Raw genomic sequence first — 23,575 nt, forward strand, 5'->3', positions numbered from 1 at the left:
TAGCCTTGAGAAAGTCCGAGGACAGTGCTCAGACCCTGACCTCAAGCCTAGGACTGGCAAAAAAAGAAAAAGTTAGAGCTCCAGAAAGTTATTTTAAGAAACTTTATATTGAAGTGTGTTGCTACTCTCGGGCAACTCGGGTATGGGGAGGGACACCCAGGGCTAGCCTGAAGTCCCCCGGAACCCAGCGAGATGGCAAGTATCCATGACCCAGCCCTCCCCCAATTACCGGGGAAAAAACCACATTGAGCCAGGCACTGTGTCAGCCATGAAAGCGCAGCAGATCTCTCCTTTATTGCGTCAGGCACTTAGTTATATACTGTTGGAGAAAGAGAAGGTGGGAACTGGGAAGCTAGCCAATAGGAAGAGGGCCACCGTGCTATCACTAAGGGTCAGGGCAAACTTTTAAGTACTGGGACCGGTGCAGGAAAGCACTCGGGCTGAGAACCTGTGCTGCTGTTGCTTCAGGGGCTCAGTTGAATCACCAACACAGAGATGCCTCGAGGTATGCAAGAACTGCGAGGAATGCCTGGCCAAAGCCCTTTAATGGCTGCTGAGCGGGAATGATGGACAGGCCTCAGAGATGGAGATCAGGCCCCAGCAGAAGTGTAATACATAGTCAAAGGTATATATTACAATGGACAATTCAGCGAAATGTTCACCAACTTAAATTTAAATAAAGAAATAGATTACCAGCTTCCTTCCTATGTTTCCTGCCATTTAGTAACTTTCAAGAGTAAACATTAGCTTGACTTCTAACAACAGAGATCAGTCCTTATCATCTCCTTATGTAAACAGTCATCCAGGGGCCGGGAGTTTGGCCTAGTGGTTAAGGTGCTTGCCTAGCATGCACGAAGGCCCGGGTTCGGTTCCTCGGTACCACATGCATAGAAAAAAGCCAGAAGTGGTGCTGAGGCTCAAGTGGTAGAGCTCTAGCCTTGAGAAAATCCAAGGACAGTGCTCAGGCCCTGAGCTCAAGCCCAGGACTGCCAAAAAAAATAAAGTCATCTAATAAATGCTTTTTCCAAGCATGATATTGATGCATGCTGTATGAATTAGTTATAGTTCATTCTTTTTGCTACATAGTATGTCACTTATTGGTGTATTTTATCCATTCTATGTTTGATGAACACTTCAGTTTCTAGATTTGAGATATCATAAATAGTGTTGCTATCAGCTATATTGTACAAATCTATTGGTAAATAAAAAATGCCTGCTAAACAAAGAAATATGTCTGGAAGAAGAGCTGCTATGTGATAAAGTATGGATATGCTCAGCTTTAGTGGATATTCTAAATAGTAAATAGCTCCAGTGTCTGATTATACCAATTGCACTATTAGTGAGTAAAATTTTGCTTATTCTAAAACTAAAAATATCAATTCATATTAATCCAGTCTGCTCTGTAGAATGGTGTCTTTGTGTCTTATTATACTTTTTGCTTTTTTTGTGTGTGAGACAAGATCTTATTATGCTGGCCAGGCTGGCCTGGAACTTGTGATTCTCAGCTTCCTGATTGTCTCAGTTTCCTGAGAACTGGGATTACAGATTTTAACTTCCATGCCTGGCTCCTTATAGCTCTTAAAAATATTTATTACTGGGCTGGGAGCATGGCCTAGTGGTAGAGTGCTCACCTAGCATGCACAAAGCCCTGGGTTCGATTCCCTGGTACCACATACTCAGAAAAAGCTGGAAGTGGCAGAGCACTAGCCTTGAGCAAAAAGTGTTCAAGGACAGTGCCCAGGCCCTATGTGTGCAGGACTGGCAAAAAATATTTATTATTAAGTAATTGTACAAAAACATTTCAATTCCAGAAGTCAGGTTACAAGTACATTGCCTCTTGATCAATCTCACTTCTTCCGTTATTCCCTTCCCCCACCTAACCCTATCTCATTCCTGCCCTCAAGTGCCTTATTATAGTTTTAATAATAGTTTAATATAGATAACTTGGCATCCATTGAAGAATCTAGGATAGCTCTTTTTCCTTGAAGTGACCAGAAGTGGCGTAGGGGTAGAGGAAAAGGTGGAGGAAGGTACAGGAGTGTGGGGGATAGAGATGAGTGGGGCCTAGTAAGCCTGCCCATCTTCTTCCATGTGGAGATGCATTGCTGTAGAGCAGATAGTGTCAGGGATTTATCAGTTCTCAGATCCTGTGTGCTCATGCACTTGCACTCCCGCCCCTGCTCCTTTGTCTAGTCTCCCTGTGCTTTCTCTTCCACCAGCCACTCTTTTGAGAACAGCCCTCTCCTATAGAAGCACACATAGAAAGCCAACGTTATGGTCTCCTGGGTGCATGTCTACCAATCCCTGTCAAGTTGGGACTGTGAATGTCAGTTCTGAGGCTTCTGTTCTGTCTCTATATTCCAGAACACTGTTGTAAGGACCAGGCTAGAGCTGCTCTCTGTAGAACTTTGCCTGAGATTACCTCTGTGCTGCTCCCATCCTTCTTCTTCTTTCTCTACTAGTCTTTTAATGGGTCCTTTCAGAACATTTTCTTGATTATTTGCCTCTAGACAAAATCCCATTCCATCGTTGGCTTTTGAGACCCAAGAGCAGTGTGTGTGTGATGTGTGTGTGTGTGTGTGTGTGTGTGTGGAGTGTGTGTGTTTAGAAGAGAGAAAAGGAGGGATAGAGGGATGTAAAGAAAGAAATGGAGAGGAGTAGAGAGGGATAATACATTTTCTTCCTAAGCATGCTGTTCCCTTTTTGGGGCAAAATACAATTTAATGTTCCATGGCAAAGGACCTCACAGAGATCGTAAGCCCATTATGAATTTCTTTTTTTCATGAACAACTCATATAATATAAGTGTTCAATTCATGTTCTCTAGTACATCACCCTTTGTGAACAAGGACTTAAGACAGATCTCTGAAAACCCAAACTTCTTCAACCCAACTTTAATCCTAGGTACTGGGGTGGGGGAAGACATAGGAGGATCATGGCCCAAGGCCAACTCAGACATAAAGTTAGGGAGACCCCCCCCCCACACTACATCTCAACTAATAAGCAAGCCAAGGTAGAATGCATAAGACATCCCAGCTCTGCAGGAGATATAAATAGGATCATAGTCCAGGATGACTCTGGGAAAAAATGTGAAAGTTTATCTGAAAATGGCTAAAGCTAAAAAGGCCTCCAAACTCATTGAGGAGCTTTGGGTGGCTCAAGTGGTAGAGCATCTGACTAGCACCTGCAAGGTCCTGAGAGCAACACCAAACAAACCAACAAACAAACAAAAACCACCCCAAAGGATAAGATGGCACAGTGGAAGGAACACTAGCTTTGCAGATGGCTATGCTAGTATTTTGATCTTGAGTTTTGTAATCTTTATTAAGATTTTAACTTCTCCGAGCTTCAATTTCCTTATCTGTAATATGGGGATAATAATACCTATGTTTCAAGGGCATTGGACTAGGAAACAACATGTAAAAGACCCTTAGCATTGTGTTTAAGATCCAGCTCAGGAATGAAAGACTCATACACAGGAAAGTAAGACTTGCAGGTTTTAATGTTGTATGATGGGTGGCAGCAGTCTTGTGGGGATCCTCAAAGAGCCCACTCTGACTTTAGAAGCACTTCCTGTGGACAATAGAGGGCCCTGCCTCATCATACTCCGGCTTGCTGATCCACATCTGCTGGAAGGTGGAGAGAGAGGCCAGGATGGAGCCTCCAATCCAGACTGAGTACTTCCGCTCTGGAGGAGCAATAATCTGCAAAGAGCAAAAATGGTGAATGCCCCTAATAGAACAAATAAGGAAGTAAGGAAAGTATAGTGGTATATACTTATCATCCCAGCTTCTTTGGAAGCAGAGGCAGGAGAATCAAAATAGCTTGCTCTGCTTTGTTTCATAGTAATGAAAACCATCTATTAGGTAGAGGAAGCATGGGGGCATCCTTCCTTTCTGAAGAAGTTTCTAAGAATATTGACAGAGTACATAATCTCATGTTAGGCCTCCTTCCCAGACACTAGCTTTATTGTGAGACTAGAACTTTCCATCAATTTATTATTTCTAGTCCCAACCATATATTTTACTTTGCCAGTCCTGAGGCTTGAACTCAGGGCCTGGGCACTGTCCTTGAGCTTTCTCAAGGCTAGTACTATACCACTTGAGCCACAGCATCACTTCGGCTTTTTCTGTGTATGTGATACTGACTAATTGAACCCAGGGCTTTGTGCATGCTAGGCAAGCACGCTACCACTAGGCCACATTCCTAAGCCTATTTTAAAGTCTGTTGGCAGGAAAATCCCTAGACGGCGTAAAAAGGTCTGTATGATTGCTGGGAGACCAGAGGCAAAGGAGAAGTGGTAGGCAGGTGGATTTCCATTCTTATATTCAGATACATACTGGTAAGAAGCAGCATGGGAAAGGCTGGAGCCATAATAGCATCCAGTCAGACCCATGACCAAACATTCTTTTGCTGGAGCTTTCTATCTCTACTGAGGTAACCTGCAAGTCATTTTTAAAATTAACAGATATTGGGGTGTTACTTTCTTCTTTCTATCACTCCTCAACCCCCCCCCCTTTTTTGCCAGTCGTGGGCTTGAGCTCGGGGCCTGAGCACTGTCCTTGGATTTTCTCAAGGCTAGAGCTCTACCACTTGAGCCTCAGCACCATTTCTGGCTTTTTTCTATGTATGTGGTACTGAGGAATCAAACTCGGGTCTTCGTGTATGCTAGGCAAGCACTCTACAGCTAGGCCCAATTCCCAGCCCCTCTCTTCAACCCTTCTATATTCTCTTCTCTGATTCTTTCAACCCTTTTTCCTATGACATCCATGTGTTAATTGACCAGGCCTTACTAAGCATGTCTCTAACCAAGACATACACATCAGTTCTTAAGGACGACAGTTGAGGTTTCAGACTGATTAGGCTGATTCTGCTTCTCAGAAACCATCAAGATCCTAGGTCCAACTCGGAGGTCAGCACCTCCTAGGTAGGCAAGTATTTGAAGAAAGAACAAGACAAGGAATTAGGACAAGACTCACCTTGATCTTCATGGTACTGGGAGCCAGGGCTGTGATCTCCTTCTGCATCCTATCAGCAATGCCGGGATACATGGTGGTACCCCCAGAAAGGACATTGTTGGCATATAAATCCTTACGGATGTCAATGTCACACTTCATGATGGAATTGTAGGTTGTCTCATGAATCCCAGCAGACTCCATGCCTGTGAAATCACAGATCTGGTCATCACCCACTGTTTCATACATACTCTTAGTGCCAGCTCTTCAAACCATCCCCCTACTGCTACAGCTGCCCTCACTCAGACTGTTCACTGGGCCTCCAACTCAAGATTCACTCCCTCATTAGTGATAGCTCAGCCTTCATTTTTACCCAGCTGGCTGAGTTGTCATACTATTCCTCTGGGGATATTGCTAATACTATAAACAATTTCATCTTTCATTTCATTCTTCATATACGTGCTGGGACTGGGGCTTCAACTCAGAGGCTGGGTGCAGTCCCTAAGATTTTTCTGTTTTATTACTTGGACAACAGCTCTACTTCCAGCTTTTTGCTGGTTAGTTGGAGATAAGAGTCTTATGGACTTTCTTGCCCTTTGAGTCTTGATCCTCCTATTTCAGACTTCTGGATAGCTAGAATTTATATGAATAAACCAGGGGCACTAGCATATATTATACTCTTAAAAGTGTATGGGGGGGCCGGAAGTTTGGCCTAGTGGTAGAGTGCTTGCCTAGCATGCATGATGACCAGGGTTCAAGTCCTTGGTACCACATACATAAAAAGAGCTGAAGTGGTGCTGAGGCTCAAGTGGTAGAGCTCTAGCCTTGAGAAAGTCCAAGGACAGTGCTCAGGCCCTGAGCTCAAGCCCAGGACTGGAAAAGAAAAAAAAAATTGCTATGGGACTGGGAGTTTGGCCTAGTGGTTAAAGTGCTTGCCTAGCGTGCATGAAGACCCGGGTTCAATTCCTCGGTACCACATACATAGAAAAAAGCTGGAAGTGGTGCTGAGGCTCAAGTGGTAGAGCTCTAGCCTTGAGAAAGTCCAAGGACAGTGCTCAGGCCCTGAGCTCAAGCCCAGGACTGGCCCCCCCCCCAAAAAAAAAGTGTATGGGGTGCCAGGAGCGTAGCTTAGTGGTAGAGTACTTACTTAGCATGCACTAAGCCCTGGGTTTGATTCCTCAGTTCCACATACTCAGAAAAAGCTGGTAGTGGCGCTGTTGCTCAAGTGGCAGTACTCACTTAGCATGCACTAAGCCCTGGGTTTGATTCCTCAGTTCCACATACTCAGAAAAAGCTGGTAGTGGCGCTGTTGCTCAAGTGGCAGAATGCTAGTCTTTTTTTTTTTTTTTTTCGGAAAGTGATTTATTTATTTTTTTCATATATTTTTTATTGTAATTAATAGAAGGGTTACATTATATTCACCAGATAGAAGGTGCATTACTTCACATATATTGATACCCTTTCTCATGTCTTGGTCCCCGTTTCCCTCCCCCCTAGAGTGCTAGTCTTGAGAAAAAAAAAAAAAAGTGTCTAAGGGCAGTGCTCAGGCCCTGAGTTCAGGCCCCAGGACTGGCCAAAAAAAAAAAAAAAAAAAATGTATGGTTCTGGGGCTGGAAGTTGGACCTGGTGGTAGAGTGCTTGCTTAGTATTCATGAAGACCGGGGTCTGATTCCTAGGTACCACATACATAGAAAAAGCAGGAAGTGATGGTGTGGCTCACGTGGTAGAGCTCTAGCCTTGAGAAAGCCTGAGGACAGTGCTCAGTCCCTGAGTTCAAGCTCCAGGACTGGCAAAAAGTAAGTGTATGGTTCTGTCTCAGACCTCAGCTCTTACCTGAGGTCTGAGGATTGTAGTTTGAAGCCATGGCTAGTAGGAAAGCCCGTGAAATTCTTATCTCCAATTAACTACCCAAAAAGCTGGAAGTGGAACTATGGCTCAAGTAGTAGAGTGCTAACCTTGAGCAAAGAAATTCAGGGGCAGTGTACAAATCTTGAATTCAAGCCCCAAGACTGGACACACAAAGAAAAGTGTACGGTTCAGTAGTTTTTAGTATATCTATAGGTTTGTGAAACTATTATTACACCATCTAATTTTAGAGCATTTAAATATTCTCCCCAAAGAGACCTCGTACACATAAACAGTTGATCCCCGGTTTCCTCTTCATTGTCCTTGTAGCAAGTAGTAAATACCATTCCCTAATTCTTGTAATATTATGTGGTAGGAATTATTATTTTCATTTTATAGGTGAGAAAACTATGATTTGGAGACAGAAATATGTTCAAAGTAAATCTGAGCCAGAAACATCCTTTACTACTATATAGATAAAGGCCTCTATAACCTACATGTTAAGTGATCTGAGTAATATTTTGATTCTGATTATATATTAACCTCATTCTTTATGTCTGTCATGGGGCTTGAATTCAGGGCCTGGGCACTGTCCTTGAGCTATTTTGCTCAAGGCTAATGGTCCTACCACTTTGTGCCATAGTCCTACTACTGGTTTTTGAGAGGTTTATTGGAGATAAGAGTCTCACGGGTACTTTTCTGCCTGGGATGACTTGAAACTGTCACCCTCAGATCTAGTCTCCTGAGTAGCTAGGATTACAGATGTGAGCCACTGGCACCTGGTCTCATTCTTATTTCTATATTTCTTTTTCTGCTTTTCTTTTATCTTGATTTCCTTACCTTTATATTTAAATTTTGATTTTAATCTGTTTTTACTGTTCATACAGTTTTGTCCTTTCCTGGAGAAATGTGGAGTATGTATATATGATAAACTAGGTGGCAGGACTGGGGAGAGCTAATAAAGAAGTCATCATAATTTAGTTGCATGAATGGGACTAGAACAATGAAACCTGTTGAAATTGTTTTAAGAGGGAGAAGGGAGAATAACGGAGGGAGGGCGTTTGAATGGGATACACTGTCACAACAATGTATACTAATAGAAAAAAATGTCTGTGACTCCAGGTGTTTCTTGAGCCAAACCTCACTCCTCGCCCCATCAGGCACCCCTCTACACATCACTCCACCTGCACCCCCCAGCCCTCCTCATCCATCATCAGTGACTGCAGGCAACACCTCACCAATGAAGGAAGGCTGGAAGAGTGTCTCTGGGCAGCGGAAACGCTCATTGCCAATGGTGATGACCTGCCCATCTGGCAGCTCATAACTCTTCTCCAGGGAGGAAGATGAGGCTGCTGTGGCCATCTCATTCTCAAAATCCAGGGCCACGTAGCACAGCTTCTCCTTGATGTCACGAACGATTTCTCGCTCAGCTGGAATGGAAGACAGAAAGTGGGCATGCAGCCCTGCTATGTCTCCCAGAGATTCATGGTTTCTTCTATTCCCTGTCAAGATTTCCATTTACTCTTCTTTCTAAAGTGGAGTTCAAACGCTTGATTCCCAAACAAGGTTTTGCAATGATTCTCCCCTTGTCCTCATCATCTGTCTGACCAAGCCGTGTGTCCCCTGGGGAACTTAGTGGGCACATTCCAGTGAAGAGTCTGATTTCCACTTGGTGATCTTACAGAACCTACATGGTCCTACCTAAAACTTCCTCTAGTTTAGGAGGATCTGGTGACTGCCTGCACCTTAGAAATTCAGACCTCTTGTGTTGCATTTGTTCTCAGACACACTGTAGACACCCCGAGGTAATGAGATGCAGAACTAGCTTCTCACTGTGGTCCAGCCTGGTTGCCAATACACATCCTAATGTGACATGAGCAGAGGCAGCAGGCACTGGGAAGGGAGGAGTGCTGAGCGAAGGAGGAACTGACAGTGCGCTGCTTAGAGAAATTGGTTTGACCCTTTTTCACTTCCCCCAGGGTGCTTTGTGTCTTGGTAGAAACTTTCCTCCTTCAGTCAAGGCTGCCTTAATCTTCTGGTGTTGTCCCAAGGCCACAGCCTCAGCCTAGGGTTGGTTCAGTCTGTCTCCCAGAGACGTTGAGGATTTAGAACTACAAACTTCTTATCCCTGCTGAGAACTTTCTGGTCCTATTTTAGATTTTGTTCTGAGCTCAAGTTAGAACCAGGAAAGGAGGAAGTGAAACCTGTAGTTCAAGTGCTACAGAGGCAGCTAAAGCACTGAAAGCTAAGAGACAGCGGCCAGGCCGGAGTTCAAGTCCTAGCAGTGGCACAATAAATAAAATACATAAAAATGCATGAGTTAAAAATATATATGTAAGAGTTTAAAAAAAGAAATAAAACAACTTAGGCCAGGGGCTGCTCACCTGTGGTAACGAAGGAGTAGCCTCTCTCTGTGAGGATCTTCATGAGGTAGTCCGTGAGGTCTCGGCCAGCCAGGTCAAGGCGCATGATGGCATGGGGCAGAGCATAGCCCTCATAGATGGGGACATTGTGGGTGACGCCATCTCCTGAATCCAGGACAATGCCTATGGACAAAGAGGTTAGGACCTATGAAAACCACATTGTCTTTCATTTACTTTTCGTATTTGTTACCACATGATGGTCAATGACCATATTCTTTTGGCATTTGAGAAATTTTACCCATCACAAGGATTTCAATCAGTGTGTGTGTGTGTGTGTGTGTGTGTGTGTGTGTGTGTGTGTGTGTGTGAATTATCTTTCACATAATACTGTACGCTTCTAGAGGCAAATAGAAGGTCTTCTCATAGGCCGGGAGTTTGGTCTAGTGGTAAAGTGCTTGCCTAGCATGGACAAAGACTCAAGTTTGATTCCTCGGTAGCACATACATAGAAAAAGCTAGAAGTGGTGCTGTGGCTCAAGTGATCTAGCCTTGAGAAAGCCCAAGTACTCAGGCATAGATAGTAATACATGCTTGTCATTTTGCATGAAATCCACAGTGCACTTCAAAGTAAATTGGGTAATTTGCACATCGTTCAGGAGCCAATGGAACATATCATATACCTACTGTCACAGTGCCAAACCTAGAAGGAGTTATGAAAACCAGACAGCATGAAAAAGACTAACATTTTCTATGAATGATATTAGTAAACCATGAAAGGAAGAATGATTGTTGTGGGTATATGTATGTCACTCCTGAGGCTTGAACTCAGGGTGTGGGCACTGTTCCTGAGCCTCTTTTGCACTTTACAACTTGAGCTAAAGCTACGCTTCTAGCTCTTTGGGTACTTTATTAAAGATAAGAGTTTTGTGGATTTCCCCCTGCTTAGGGGCTGGCTTTGAGCCACAATCCCCAAATTTCAGCCTCCTGAGCAGCTATGGTTACCGTTGTGAGCCAGAATGGAATCACTGTACAATGATTATCCTGTGTCCAGTAACTATAATGTTTATACTATAAAATTAAGCCTAGGATACCAGACTGTATATTACCTTCACTGTTCTTTATTACCTGTGGTGAAATCACCTTTCACATCTATCTCTTTCCTACTACAATGTTGGCTCCATAGTGCCAGGATGTCTTGTTTGTCAGTGTGTGCTTATGGTCTGATGCAAAGTTTACCACATCATAGAAAGTAATAGAAAATAGCTGAAGGATGAATGAATGAATAAATCCCTGAAGACATGAACAAGTGATATTTGAACAGTGTGTACAGTCAAGTCCCTGCTAAGAGGCTTCACACTGAGGTTCTGTTTCTGGAGTAATCTTCTATAGGGAGCGAGGCTTGCTTACTTACACTTCATCATCGTAGGCTGCTTATCGCCATTTGCTGCTTCATGAAGCAAAGCATTCCAGTACGGAGTGGATGTACAAGCTACTGGAATGTCCATTGTGTAGAAACAGCCTTTTCTGAATATGCTAGTTACACTCTTTATGTAAATCCCTTCCAACTATACAAGTAGGCTCAGCACCACCATTCCCATCTGTTATTTTATTTTATTTTTTTGTATGTGTGTGGGTCATAGAACTTGAACTCTGGCTTTGGGCACTGTCCCTGAACTCTTCAGCTCAAGGCTACCACCCTATCCCTGGAGCTACAAGCCCCACTTCCAGTTTTCTGGTGATTAATTGGAGGTAAGAGTCTGATGTTCTTTAGTGCCCAGGCTGGCTTTGAACTGTGGTCCTCAGATCTCAGCCTCCTGAGTAGTAAGCATTATAGGAGTAAGCCAGTATACCTGGCTCTATCTGTTATTCTTACACAAGATTTCCCCTTGAACTTTGATTTTTTTTTTTTGCCAGTCCTGGACTTGGTCTCAGGGCCTAAGCACCGTCCTTGGGTTTTCTCAAGGCTAGAGCTCTACCACTTGAACCATAGCACCACTTCTGGCTTTTTTCTATGTATGTGGTACTGAGGAATCGAACCCAGGTCTTTGTGCATGCTAGGCAAGCACTCACCACTAGGCAAAACTCTCAGCCTGATTTTGATTTTTGATTTTTCTCTTTGATTTTTCTGAGCAAGATCCTTTGCGAGAATCTAGTGCATCCCTACTTCCCCTCAAGTCAGGAAAGGAATTGGTTATAAGATATTACCAGTGGTACGGCCAGAGGCATAAAGGGAGAGCACAGCTTGAATGGCGACATACATGGCAGGAACGTTGAAGGTTTCAAACATGATCTAAAAGGACAATGAGAGATAAAAGATTGTCTGAAAAAAACACAAAGCACATCCCAGCCTACAGAATGGTTTGCAATCTTATTTGAGACAAGAATTATGCCAACATGGTGGTGCTTCTTTATCTTATTCCCAATTCCCATTGGGCCTGGTCTGGGATACACTAGTCCTGCAGACTAGTCCTGGCTGAACATTTGTGTTGCATTCTTGTACCCATGCTCAAGTAAGTCATCCTGGATCTTACCTGGGTCATCTTCTCCCTGTTGGCTTTGGGATTTAGTGGGGCCTCCGTGAGCAGGGTGGGATGTTCTTCTGGTGCTACTCGTAGCTCGTTGTAGAAGGAGTGGTGCCAGATCTGGTTGAGACAAAAACCTGATGAATCCAGCAGACTTCCAGTAGGATGGAAAAATCTGACATCTGACATGACCATGCTGGAGGAGTGTGGCCAAATGGAGCTAGACTGTTGGGACTTTTGATGGACATTTAGAGGGTGTATTTTCAACGGTTCCCAGGAAGATCAGACTTGTATATTTATTATTTATATTTAACCTTTACTCTTCTTCCATTTTTCCTGTGGTGCCACAGGGAAGCCAGTCACATTGCTTCATGCAATGTTCTTTGTTTTCCAGCTTCTGGCTGAGTTTGGCTGATATGTTATTACAGGAAACTAGCTGGATAGCGGGAGGACAGAGTGAGGCCAGGCCATTTCTCCTGGCAATGATGTGACCCTCCATGAACACAGCCTTTGTTGGGTGGCCCTTTTTCAGGACACCAGTTCTCACAGGGCTTCAGTGATATTGCCCCTACTTGGCCCTTAGGAGCTCCCTTTGCTGCTGGTACTTGAGTTTCTCTCTCTCTCTTTCTTTCTTCCTTTCTTTCTTCCTTCCTTTCCTTCTTTCTTTCTTTCTTTCTTTCTTCCTTCCTTCCTTCCTTCCTTCCTTCCTTTCTTTCTTTCTTTCTTTCTTTCTTTCTTTCTTTCTTTCTTTCTTTCTTTCTTTCTTTCTTTCTTTCTTTCTTTTTGTGAGTTATGGGGCCTGAACTTGGCCTGGGTGCTGTCCCAGAGCTCTTCAGCTCAAGGATACCCCTGAGCCCTACTCCTGAGCCTGGACAGTGTCCCTGAGCTCTTCAGCTCAAGGCTATTGCCCTACCCTTAAACCAAGCCCCACTTCCCATTTTCTAGAGGTTAATTGGAGATAAGAGTCTCTTGGGTCTTTTGTGCCCTGGCTGGCTTTGAACCTTGATCCTCAGATCTCTTAGCTAGGATTACAGGTGTGAGCCTCCGTGCCCAGCTCACTTGAGTGCCTTTCTAATTAACTAACCCTACTTGAACTCCTGTAAATCTTTCATTTAATTTAATCAATCTCAAATAAACCAACAAATGCTGTCTCTTGGTGGGAACCTAACAGATATGCCTGGGATCAGTTTTGACCGTATATTTTGATTGGGCTGGGTCTTCAGAGCAGAGTCTCACTATCTCAGCACTGTTGACATGTAAGGTTGGATAATTTGATGGTACCAAGGAATCAAACCCAGGTCTTCATGCATGCTAGGCAAGCACTCTACCATTAGACCAAACTCCCTGCCTCCTACCCCCGTCATTCGCTTTTGATTGTTCATTCATTTACAAGTAGTTTCATCATGATATTTAAGATGTACATATATTTTAGTTTGCTCAAAAGAACTCTCTTTGTGGTTTCTCTTTCTTTGTTCTCCAGCACCTTGCTAATTAACAGTTTTCCTTAAGATTCCTTTTGCTATCTTCATATATAGTTGCAATGTATTTCAAAATCATCTACCATCTATTCCCCTCTGTCCTCCCCTTACCATATTTTTCTTTCAAATTTATTTTTATAGATAGACTTGAGTTTTTCTTAGAGCTGGCCTGGACTGGGATCCTCAGGAAGCTGAGATCTGATTATTACAGCTTGAAGCTAGCTCAGGCAAAAAAAGTCCATGAAGCTCTCATCTCCAGTTAACCACCAAAAAGTCCAAAGTGGAACAGTGGCTCGGGTGGTAGAGCACAAGCCAGGGTCTAAGTTCAAGTCTCAGTAGTAGCACAAAAAAAAAAAAGGAAGAAAGAGAGAAGCTGGGTGTGGTGGCTCATGCCTATAATCCTAGCTACTCAGGAGCCTGAGATCTGAGGATCGTGGTTCAAAGCCAGCCTAGGCACTAAAGAATGTGAGACTCTTATCTTCAATTAATCACTAGAAAATAGGAAGTGAGGCTGTGGCTTCAGGAATAGGGTGGTAGCCTTGAGCTGAAGAGCTCAGGGACAGCACCAAGGCCCAGAGTTCAAGTCCCATGATGACAAAGAGAGAGAGGGGGGAGGGAGAAAGGGAGGAAAGAAAGAGAAAAAAGAAAGAAACAAAGAAAGGAAGAGGGCTGAGAGTTTGGCCTAGTGGTAGAGTGCTTGCCTGGCATGCACAAAGACCCGGGTTCGATTCCTTGGTACCATATACATAGAAAAAAGCCAGAAGTGGTGCTGAGGCTCAAGTGGTAGAGCTCCATCCTTGAGAAAATCCCAAGGACAATGTTCAGGTCTTGAGCTCAAGCCCAGGACTAGAAAAAAAAAGAAAGGAAGAAAGAAAAGGAAGAAAGAAAAGGAAGGAAGGAAGGAAGGAAGAAAGAAAGAAAGAAAGAAAGAAAGAAAGAAAAATGTTTTCAGCAACAGAGAATTAATTGGGTGAATTAGGGCAAGATACAATAGTCCTGGAGAGAGACTACCTGTCTAGGTTGGAAAATAGAGTATAGGCGCTGGAAGTTTGGCCTAGTGGTAGAGTGCTTGCCTAGCATGCACGGAGGCCCAAGTTCCATTCCTTGGTACCACATACATAGAAAAAAGTTGGAAGTGGTGCTGAGGCTCAAGTGTAGAGAAAAGTGTAGAGAAAAGTCCTTGAGAAAAGTTAAAGGACAGTGCACAGGCCTTGAGTTCAAGCCTCACAACTGGCAAAAAAAAAGAAAGAAAGAAAGAAAGAAAAATAGAGTACAGAAAGGAGAGACAGAAAGGTGAAGAAAACATGTGAGAGTAAGTTGACAGGACATAGCAAGCTGTGGGACATGAGTATTATCATGAAAATAAGCATGTCAAAGAATGAGATTCAGGTTACCTTCTCCATGTCATCCCAGTTGGTGATGATGCCATGTTCGATGGGGTATTTGAGGGTTAAGATCCCTCGTTTGCTCTGAGCTTCATCTCCCACATAGCTGTCTTTCTGGCCCATCCCCACCATTACACCCTGCGACACAAAAGAGAAGACAAGTGAATTGGATGAGGACTCTAAACAGAGGGATTCAGGTACTGGAATGTTTCAGAAGGAGGAAGAAGATGGAGCAGATGAGCTTTTCTTTCCTGGAACAAGACAGCAGGGGACAAGGTTAAGAAGACATGGGAGGGGGAATGGAATTAGGAAGAAAAGATAGAGTCCTCATCCATGGGCTAGTCTTTTTTTCCTCTAAAATGTTTTCTTTTTTCTTTTTGCCAATTCTGGGGCTTAAACTTAGGGCCTGGGCACTGTCCTTGAGCTTTCTCAAGGCTAGTGCTCTACTACTTTGAGCCACAACACCACTTCTGGCTTTTTCTGTGTATGTGGTACCAAGGAATTGAACCCAGGGCTTCATGCATGCTAGGCAAGCACTTTACCACTAGGCCACACTCCTGGCCCTGATTTCATTTCTTTTGAGAGAAAATAAGATCCATGTATACACTTTTTGTCAGTTCCTTACTATACACACACACACACACACACACACACACACACACACACACACACACACACACTCTCTCTCTCACACACACCCCTCTTACATAGCCTTCACAGTAGTCTAGTCCTTAGGGCTCAAAGCCTTGGATCTAGATGGACAATCACACACCTGATGCCGAGGACGGCCCACAATGGAGGGGAAGACAGCCCGGGGAGCATCGTCGCCTGCGAAGCCTGCCTTGCATAGGCCAGAGCCATTATCGCACACTAGCGCGGTGGTCTCTTCTTCACACATGGTGAGTGTGGCAGAGTGAACTGGGGACTGGAGCACCTTGGAGTTGGAGGAGAGGAAGAGTAGTCAGTCATTTGTGAAATCAGGCTGGAGAGAGCTGTCATGTATTTGAGAGCTTATACCACCTGCGACCAGGATCCTGTTCCAGGAGGGACAGTGTGGACCTGGCCTCACTCTCCAGCTGCTAGACCTTAACCTTCTACTTAGCTTTTATGGACTGAATTGTATTTTCCAACATATGCATGTTGAAATTCCAACTCCTACCTCAGAATGTGTGCTTGGAGATAGGGTCTTTAACAGGGTAGTTAAGTTAAAATGTGGCAATAAATTCAATGTGGCTGGTGCTCCATATGGTTACTCCCACACTGCAGGTATCTCTGTCACAACAAACTAGCACACAGATCCCCGGGCAACATGAAGACATGGCAAGAAAGCGGCCATCTACAGGCCGGAAAGGGGCCTTCGGGGAAATCAATCCTGCCAACACCTGTCTTTAGATTACTGGTCTCTGGAACTATTGGAAAATAAAATTCTAGCTGGATCCCAGTGGCTCCTAGCCATGCAGGAGGATGAGATCGACAACTGTGGTTCAAAGCTAGCTTAGGTGGAAAAGTCCTTGTGAGACTTGAACTCTGGATCTGAGCGCTGTCCCTGAGCTCTTCAGCTCAAGGCTCTACCACTTGAGCCACAGTGCTACTTCTGGTTTTCTGGTGATTAATTGGGGGTAAGAGTCTCTCTGGATTTTTGTGCCTGGGCTGGCTTTGAACTGCAACCCTCAGATCTCAGCCTCCTGAGTAGCTAGGATTACAGGTGTGAGCCACTGGCACTCAGATTCCTGTGAGACTTTTTTTTTCTTGGCCAGTCCTGGGGCCAAGTCAGGACCTGGGCACTGACCTTGAACACAGTTTGCTTAAGTCTAGTACTCTGCTACAGAGTCACAGAGCCACTTCCGGCTTTTCCTATATATATATATATGGTACTGAGGAATCTAACCCAGGGCTTCATGCATGCTAGACGAACACTTTACCACTAGGCTATACTCCTGGCCCCTGTGAGTCTTTTTATCTCCAGTTAACCACTCAAACACTGGGAGGTGTTTGCTCAAAGAGGCAGAGCAAAAGAGCTTAGAAACAACAGCCAGGCCCTGAGTTCAGAAAATCAATAACTAAAGGGAAATAATTGGCAGAAAAAGTTAAAATGTCTAATTCAGCCCCATTAGGTATTAAATATAACCATCTTCCACCTAGCATATCATATGAAGTATATCATATGTATTATAGTTGCATCATTAAAGTTCAAAGTTCTATGGTACATGTTGGGAAAACTTATACTCTTTAGCTAGGAAAACATATAATTTGGATGCACAATTTGAAGCTACATAAATGACCAAATTATAGGCTACTCTACGACAGTAAGGAAAAGGGCAAGATTTAGAGACTCACACAGGTAGTTTTTATACCTTCTGAGTGATAAAGCAATCAGTAGAATAAAGCCATTGTGTATGTTCTTTTTACAAAATTTAAAATATGGTTTTATGGAAGTGTTGCAGGAAGGAGTTACTATTTCATGTCAGCTAATGAGTACAATTCTTTTTGGCATCACCGCTTCTTTTGCTTTCTCCCTAGTTTCCTCCTGCCATCCCTGCCCACAGGTTGCACTGTTCATTTTTTCATAGTTTATAGAGGATACCATGACTATATTTGTTCACTCTTCCTCCCTCCTTTTCTGTGCTCACCTTTTACTCCACCCAGTAAAAAGAGAAAAAAAAATCAGACCCAAAAGTGCATGTTCCTTTTGAAGCACAAAGCATTATTATGTCTACTGGCTTGTAATTAAGTTGCTAGAAGTCTCTATCTAGCTACGAGAGCAAAATCATTCAGAGCAATGGGAAAGGCTCAGGTTGACTTTTTAGGTGAAACACATCTGTACATTGTACCTTTGTGTTTGGTAGAAACACAATTTTTTTTAAAATTGAAGACCCTTTACATGTACAACATTATCTAATTAAACATTAAAGCAATCCTGAGGAAAAGGTATTTTAAATCTCATTTCAAATCACGTCTCAGGAAACTTAAAGACCTCAGCCAGAGACCTCCTAGGCAGGAAAATGCAAGGAGATCCAGGCCTGGCATCAACCCAGGCCAGGTCCACAGCCTGAGCCTGTGCCACCCTCACTACTTCAGTGGGACCGTCATAACTTCTCCATGTTTGGAGGTTTTGCTTCTGCCTGTCTCTTTCTCTAGAACTATTGGCAGCAGAAGCCTTAAAACAAAAGCCTCTGTTTCTTTTTCACTGTGACCCTCTGAGTTCTTGGATCACATGTGCCCCAACACCTAACTTGGTGTATAGTACAGGATAAATGCTCATAGTTGGATAACATAGTAGCCCCATCCCAGGCTCTGTCTTTTCTGCCCCTGGGTTCCCTGGGTGCTTAATCTTCTCTTCCTAAGTTTGCCAGCAAACCATTAAGCTCCTCTGTTCTAGCATCTGGTCCATCCAGAGGGGATAACAGCTTTGAATGTTCTAAGATGGCCGAGAGGTAAAGCCACAAGTCCATGCCTGTCTTTCCCTGTGACCCTTCCACATTCTGCATCATACTCCCTTGGGTGTGATTGCTAGTTTGAGCTCCTCTGGCTTTTCAACAAACTTCCTTTTGTATGTGTGCTTGAACTCAAGGGCCTGTGCTTTATTCCTTAGCTTTTTTGGTGAAGGTTGAAGTTCTACCTCCAGCTTTTTGGTGGTAAATTGGAGATAAGAGTCTCATTGACTTTTCTGCCTAGGCTGGCTTTGAAAGGAGATCCTCAGATCTCAACCTCCAGAGACACTGAGAAGACAAGTATGATATACAGGTGCTCAGATCAATGAATTCTTCTGATATTCCTTCAGTTGGGAAAGATGAAAGGCTTAGAGATTGTTCCCCAAGAAGTAGAGCCACCAAGACAAGCCACAGAGAAACTGCAAGCTTCAATGCCTACCTAAAGTTCTTTTGTGCCTTTAGGTTCACTTTCCTGAAGGCAGAGCTGCAGGAAAAGGGAGGAAGAGGTGGCCTGCCAAGTGAGTGAAGCCTAATGGCTCTAGGCGAAGAAGGGCCTCTTTCACTCTGGAGTCAGACTCTGGAACATCTCTCTCTGTAAGCAAAATCCTAAATCTTCCTCAGCTACTTTCTAGAAGTTTGTGGCTAGCCTTGAATATGGCAACTGATCCTGAGCCAAAGTCACTGTGGCTTTTTGGGGGTCACAGCTACTTTATGCTTAAGGGCAGCTGAGTGAATTATACTGACTTTTCTTTTTTTTTTTGCCAGTCCTGGGCTTGAACTCAGGGCCTGAGCACTGTCCTTGGACTTTTTCAAGGCCAGAGAACTACCACTTGAGCCTCAGCACCACTTCTGGCTTTTTTCTATGTATGTGGTACTGAGGAATAGAACCTGGGTCTTCGTGCATTCTAGGCAAGCACGCCACCACTAGGCCAAACTCCCAGACTTGACTTTAAAAAAAAAAACAAAAAAAACAAAAAAACCCACAAACCTGAATTATATCTAGGCTTCATTGAGGACTCAGGAAGTTAGAAATACAGCTTTATCCCCACCCCCTCCAAAGCCAGCTCAAAACCTAACATAACAAGTACAAATAATGTGTTCACTCACACAACTCCTTAACCACCACAGCTCATTGTAAAGACAGAGATACGGAATCCACCCTTGCCCCTACTCTGAAGGGATGTTTGGCTATACCACTCCTCTCTCACCTCTTTTCTCTCTTTACCCTTATTCTTCTCTGGTTCCTAGTTTTCTGCATTACAAAATGGAAACAACTTCGTCAGTCTCACAACTATCCTAACTACTCAGGAGGCAGAGACCTGAGGATCAAGATTCTAAGCCAGCTTAAGCAGACAAATTCAGAAGAGGTTGTGTGTGTGTGTGTGTGTGTGTGTGTGTGTGTGTGTGTGTGTGTGTGTGTGTGTATGTGTACTAGGACTTGAACCTAGGGTCTGGGTCTGTCCCTAAGACTTTTTTATTTAACGCTGGCATTCTACCACTCAAACCAGAGCTCCAAGTCTGTTTTTTTTTTTTTTAATGGTTAGCTTAAGATTAAGAGTCTCTTGGACTTCCCTGCCTAGGCTGGCTTCAAATTGCGATTGTTAGATCTCAGCTTCCCTAGATGGTGGTGTCATCTACCAGTGTCCAACTCATGAGACTTATACCTCTAATAAACTAACAAAAAGTCAGAAGTGATTCAAGTGGTAGAGTGCCAGCTGTTAGTAAAAAAGCCAAGTGACTAGAAACGTTAAACTTAATTGTTTTCATTTGTACAGGAGTAAACACACTGTATTATCTCCGTAGGTTTGATTACAGAAACTAATATTCTCTAAATAAAAACAAAGTCAAGTGAGAATATAATGCCTTGAGTTTGAGGACTTAGTTCAAGTTCCAATGCTGACAAAATGCACACATAAAACTGTAAATCAGGATAAGCCTGTTTTTATATAGCCCATGAGCTAAGACTGATTTTTTACATTTTTAATGGCTGAAAGACAAAAGCAGTAGGAGAATAATATTCTAAGATTCATGAAAATTACCTGAAATTCAATCACAGTATCTATCCATAAATGAAGTTTTATTGGTACACAGGAGTGCTCCCTTATTTCCACATTTTCTATGGCTGTTTTTTTTTTTTTTTACAATGGTAGAGTTAAGGATGGTTATAATAGACTATCAAGCTCTCAAAGCCTAAAATAGTTAAGTTTGTCACTCTCTGTTGTAAAAGGCTATAAAGCTAATAATTCTTATTAATCTCTCTTATTCTTCTTCACCAAAACTTAGTCAAAGGATGGAGCTTATTATAATGAAGGGATTCTATAATCTGTTTAATAAATCATATACTTGATTTCTTGAGATCTTGTCTCTTCTTTTACAAAATAGTATTACTAGTTTGAATTATGTCAGGTCCCATCCCAGAGACATTTTTATTTTAGTGAAAAGGGCTAGCCCTAAAAAGACAGGAATAGTTGGGGGATATATTTTTGAATGAGAGCTTCATCTGCCTCTCTATGATGAGACTCCACACATGTATATAGATATTGCTATAGTACAGATAGTAAAGGTTCCCTAAAGGCTTGCATCTCCAGGGTAATATCTTTAGAAAGACAGGCTTAGTGGAAGGTCCTTATATCACTGGAGGTCATTATTTTTACTGATGAAGATTGTGGAACCCCCACAATCCTCTCTCTTCTTTGCTTCTGGTTTGTTTAGTGGGTAGTTTTGCTTTGCCAACTGTTTCTATCACAATGTGTTACCATGTTATAACTGCAGAGCCATTAACCATGGACTGGAATCTCCAAAACTGGAAGCTGAACAAATGTTTTACCTTTTGTAGTTTATTATTTTAGGGATTTTGTTATTATTATGGAAAGCTGATGAACACAATAGGACCAAGAAAGCAGACAGGAAGAAACCTCACAGAACAAAACAAAACACTGCTATAGTGGATCACAAATAGTAATTTCAGGGATGTCACTGGGTTCACTTTAAAATGTCTGGTTGATAATTTGATACTCAGGAATTTGTCACTGGCACTGTTCTGACCTACCCTGGCCTCTCATCCATTGCCTTAGCTCAACTCCTGGTCCTGGTCCCTCTGCTGAGCTCCAGACCCACTGCTGTTCATCTGCTCACCTACAGCCCCTGGCATCTGGAAACAACACTCTCAGGATGTTCTCCCCATCACCAACTTCTACCTGCCGCCTCCCTCCAAGAGGCACACCACCCACCTGGAATCCATATCCTGTTGTGTCCTTTTTCCCTTCCAACCATCCACAGCCCTTCTCAATTCTGCCTCCCCACCACCTATCCACCAGATCAGGACAATTACTCACCACAGTAGCACTCTTGCCCCTAAGCGAGTCTCATTACTCAATTCTTCCTTCCCTTTTCCCTCTCCTTCCCTCCCTACCTAACTTGTTTTCACAAAAACTAAAGGGCTAACTCTACGCAGCCCTCTGAAATGGAGTTTTCCGGATTCTTGTTTTGCAATCTAAATGCAGTGGAGATAGTATCAGTTGCCATGCTTATTTCTTCTTTGCCAGGACTACCTCACTTGAGGATTTAATTCAGGCACCTCTTCCTCCAGGAAGCCTTCTGTAACAACAGGGTGAGGGGCACCTCCTCAGTTTTTACCTTTTACATAGCTACTCCATGCTTCTCATTTGTATCTCCATCTTTCCCAGTAATTCTATGCTGTCTCCCAGAAACAGACGGGTGAACCCACCTATCTTCACAGCAGGAAACAATATCTCTTTTCATCATAAGGGCCAATCTCAAAAAGAAAATCCCATTCAAACGGTAAAAGTGAGAGTTCACAGTCTCCCTTGGACCCTAGTTCCAAGCCAAACTCAGCAGTCTGAGCATCATTTGGGAACTCTTTAGGAATGCAAATCCTTAACCTATGGCTCAGAATCTGAGCCTTAACAAACCTCCGGGTGGTCCTTGCAGTTGGAAAGCTCAGGAAGACTGTGTGAGTGTTGTACTTTATACACAATAGTACTATCAAATCAATATTATTCAAATTAGTCCCATTTTATAGGCAAGGAAACTGAGGTCACTCAGTAATGTTGGAAGCTGGGCAGTCTGGCTCCAAGGTCTGTACCACACCAGCCTGCTTGTCTGTGGCAGTAGCCCCTCAGCATGTGGATGTATGTTAGGGGGTGAGATGAATGATGGCATTGGCAGGTGATTTCACAGCTGGATTCACAGCTGGACGTGAATGGCTTGACTCAGCTGGATCTCAATTTCCTTCTAGCCCTAAAACATCATGTCTGTGGCTCATGTCTGTAATACTAGCTACTCAGAAGGCTGATATCTGAGGATTGGAGGTCCAAACACATCCAGGGTAGAAAGTCTGTGAAATTCTCATATCCAATTAAACACCAAAAAGCTAGCAACAGATCTGTGGTGCAGGTAGTAGAGCATTTGCCTTGAGCTTTGAGCAAAAAAGCTCAGGGACAGTGCCCAGACTCACAACCTGCACAGAAGTAAGTAAGCAAACAACAAAACAAAAACAAAACAAACCTTCACGATGCCATTGAACAGGTCTTTCCCTCATCCTTGACTTTCCTCACCCTACCATGACTTTAGAGTCTTCAGAGACAAAAAATCCTTTGTTTACCTCAAATTAGGTACAAATCAGAGGCTAAAGAGGCCCCAGGGATTTCGGATAGAAATATTTTTCTATTCCCAACATGGTCAACTCAGACTCCAGGATCATCTTTGGCTTTGACTCAAATATTCCAGAAGAAGCTACTTTTTCCCCCCTGCAAAGTAGTTGCTCCCTTAAAACACCTCCTGGACACATGACAAAGGGTGAGCAGGACAAGGGGAGATTGTAGGTGCCATCAACCAGCCACCTCTTGGCCTGCAAGCCTGGAGCAGAGGGCCCAGATGTTCTCTGGCCAGGAATGCCTTTTCCTAGCAGGCTTGGAGGCCCCACTGCCACCCAGGGGCTTGACATGTGACCCAGGCCAGCGTCACAGAAGCCAGGCCAATCTGAAGGCATCTCTGGCACCCAGGAGGCCCTAGAAAGGAAGGGAAGCCATCTAGTACTCACCGGGGTTCTTCGTCCTGGGAGTGAGGGCCCGCTGTGTCTTTGGCAGAAATACCAGAGCAATATAAAACCCCAGAGGCGGATCTTCTTTAAACAGAGTCCCTAAAAAGGCCAGCTGACGGTGTGGTAGCAATATTACCATATAAGGTTTTTTTTCCCCAATAAATCTGCCTTGGGGGGGAGGGTAGTGAAGAGGAAGGGGGGGGGGAGAGTGAATTATCATTTGAAAAAATGTATGCAAAAGCATTCAAGAGGCAACAGCCCCAGTGCTGGTGGATTCGTTCCTTTTATGCTGTACTTGCATAAACAAAATTCACACCAGACCTTATAAGCTGCCCAGAGTGAGGTCAGATGGGGTTCAGCTCCTAGAGTGAGAACCATACCAAGAATGGCAGTGGGCCTTCTCTGTCCACCCCTCCCTCCTCAGCCTGCCGCTCTGCCTGGGTAGTAGTATCTTCTGAATGGGTGTGTGCCTCTTGTAGCACAAGCCTGGGACCGCTGAAATCCCATGTGCCCCATTCACTTGCTTTCCTGGGGTT

The 23,575-nt window shown here is 43.6% G+C and overlaps 1 protein-coding gene across 1 annotated transcript; it reads right to left on the bottom strand.

The window, feature by feature from the left end:
- Nucleotides 1-3,483: 3,483 nt before the first annotated feature.
- On the bottom strand, nucleotides 3,484-23,227 carry Actg2 (actin gamma 2, smooth muscle). The gene is made up of 9 exons (XM_090336673.1): nucleotides 23,040-23,227; nucleotides 15,319-15,480; nucleotides 14,556-14,684; nucleotides 11,693-11,803; nucleotides 11,367-11,451; nucleotides 9,184-9,345; nucleotides 8,038-8,229; nucleotides 4,979-5,160; nucleotides 3,484-3,703 (listed from the first exon to the last, which is right to left on the bottom strand). Exons 2-9 carry the CDS (start codon nucleotides 15,442-15,444, stop codon nucleotides 3,560-3,562), a joined length of 1,131 nt encoding a protein of 376 aa, XP_090192799.1. The 5' UTR covers nucleotides 15,445-15,480; nucleotides 23,040-23,227; the 3' UTR covers nucleotides 3,484-3,559.
- Nucleotides 23,228-23,575: the final 348 nt, after the last annotated feature.

This window comes from Megascapheus bottae, chromosome 7, assembly GCF_031878675.1.
Source record: "Megascapheus bottae isolate mThoBot1 chromosome 7, mThoBot2.hap1, whole genome shotgun sequence".
NCBI lineage: Eukaryota > Metazoa > Chordata > Mammalia > Rodentia > Geomyidae > Megascapheus > Megascapheus bottae.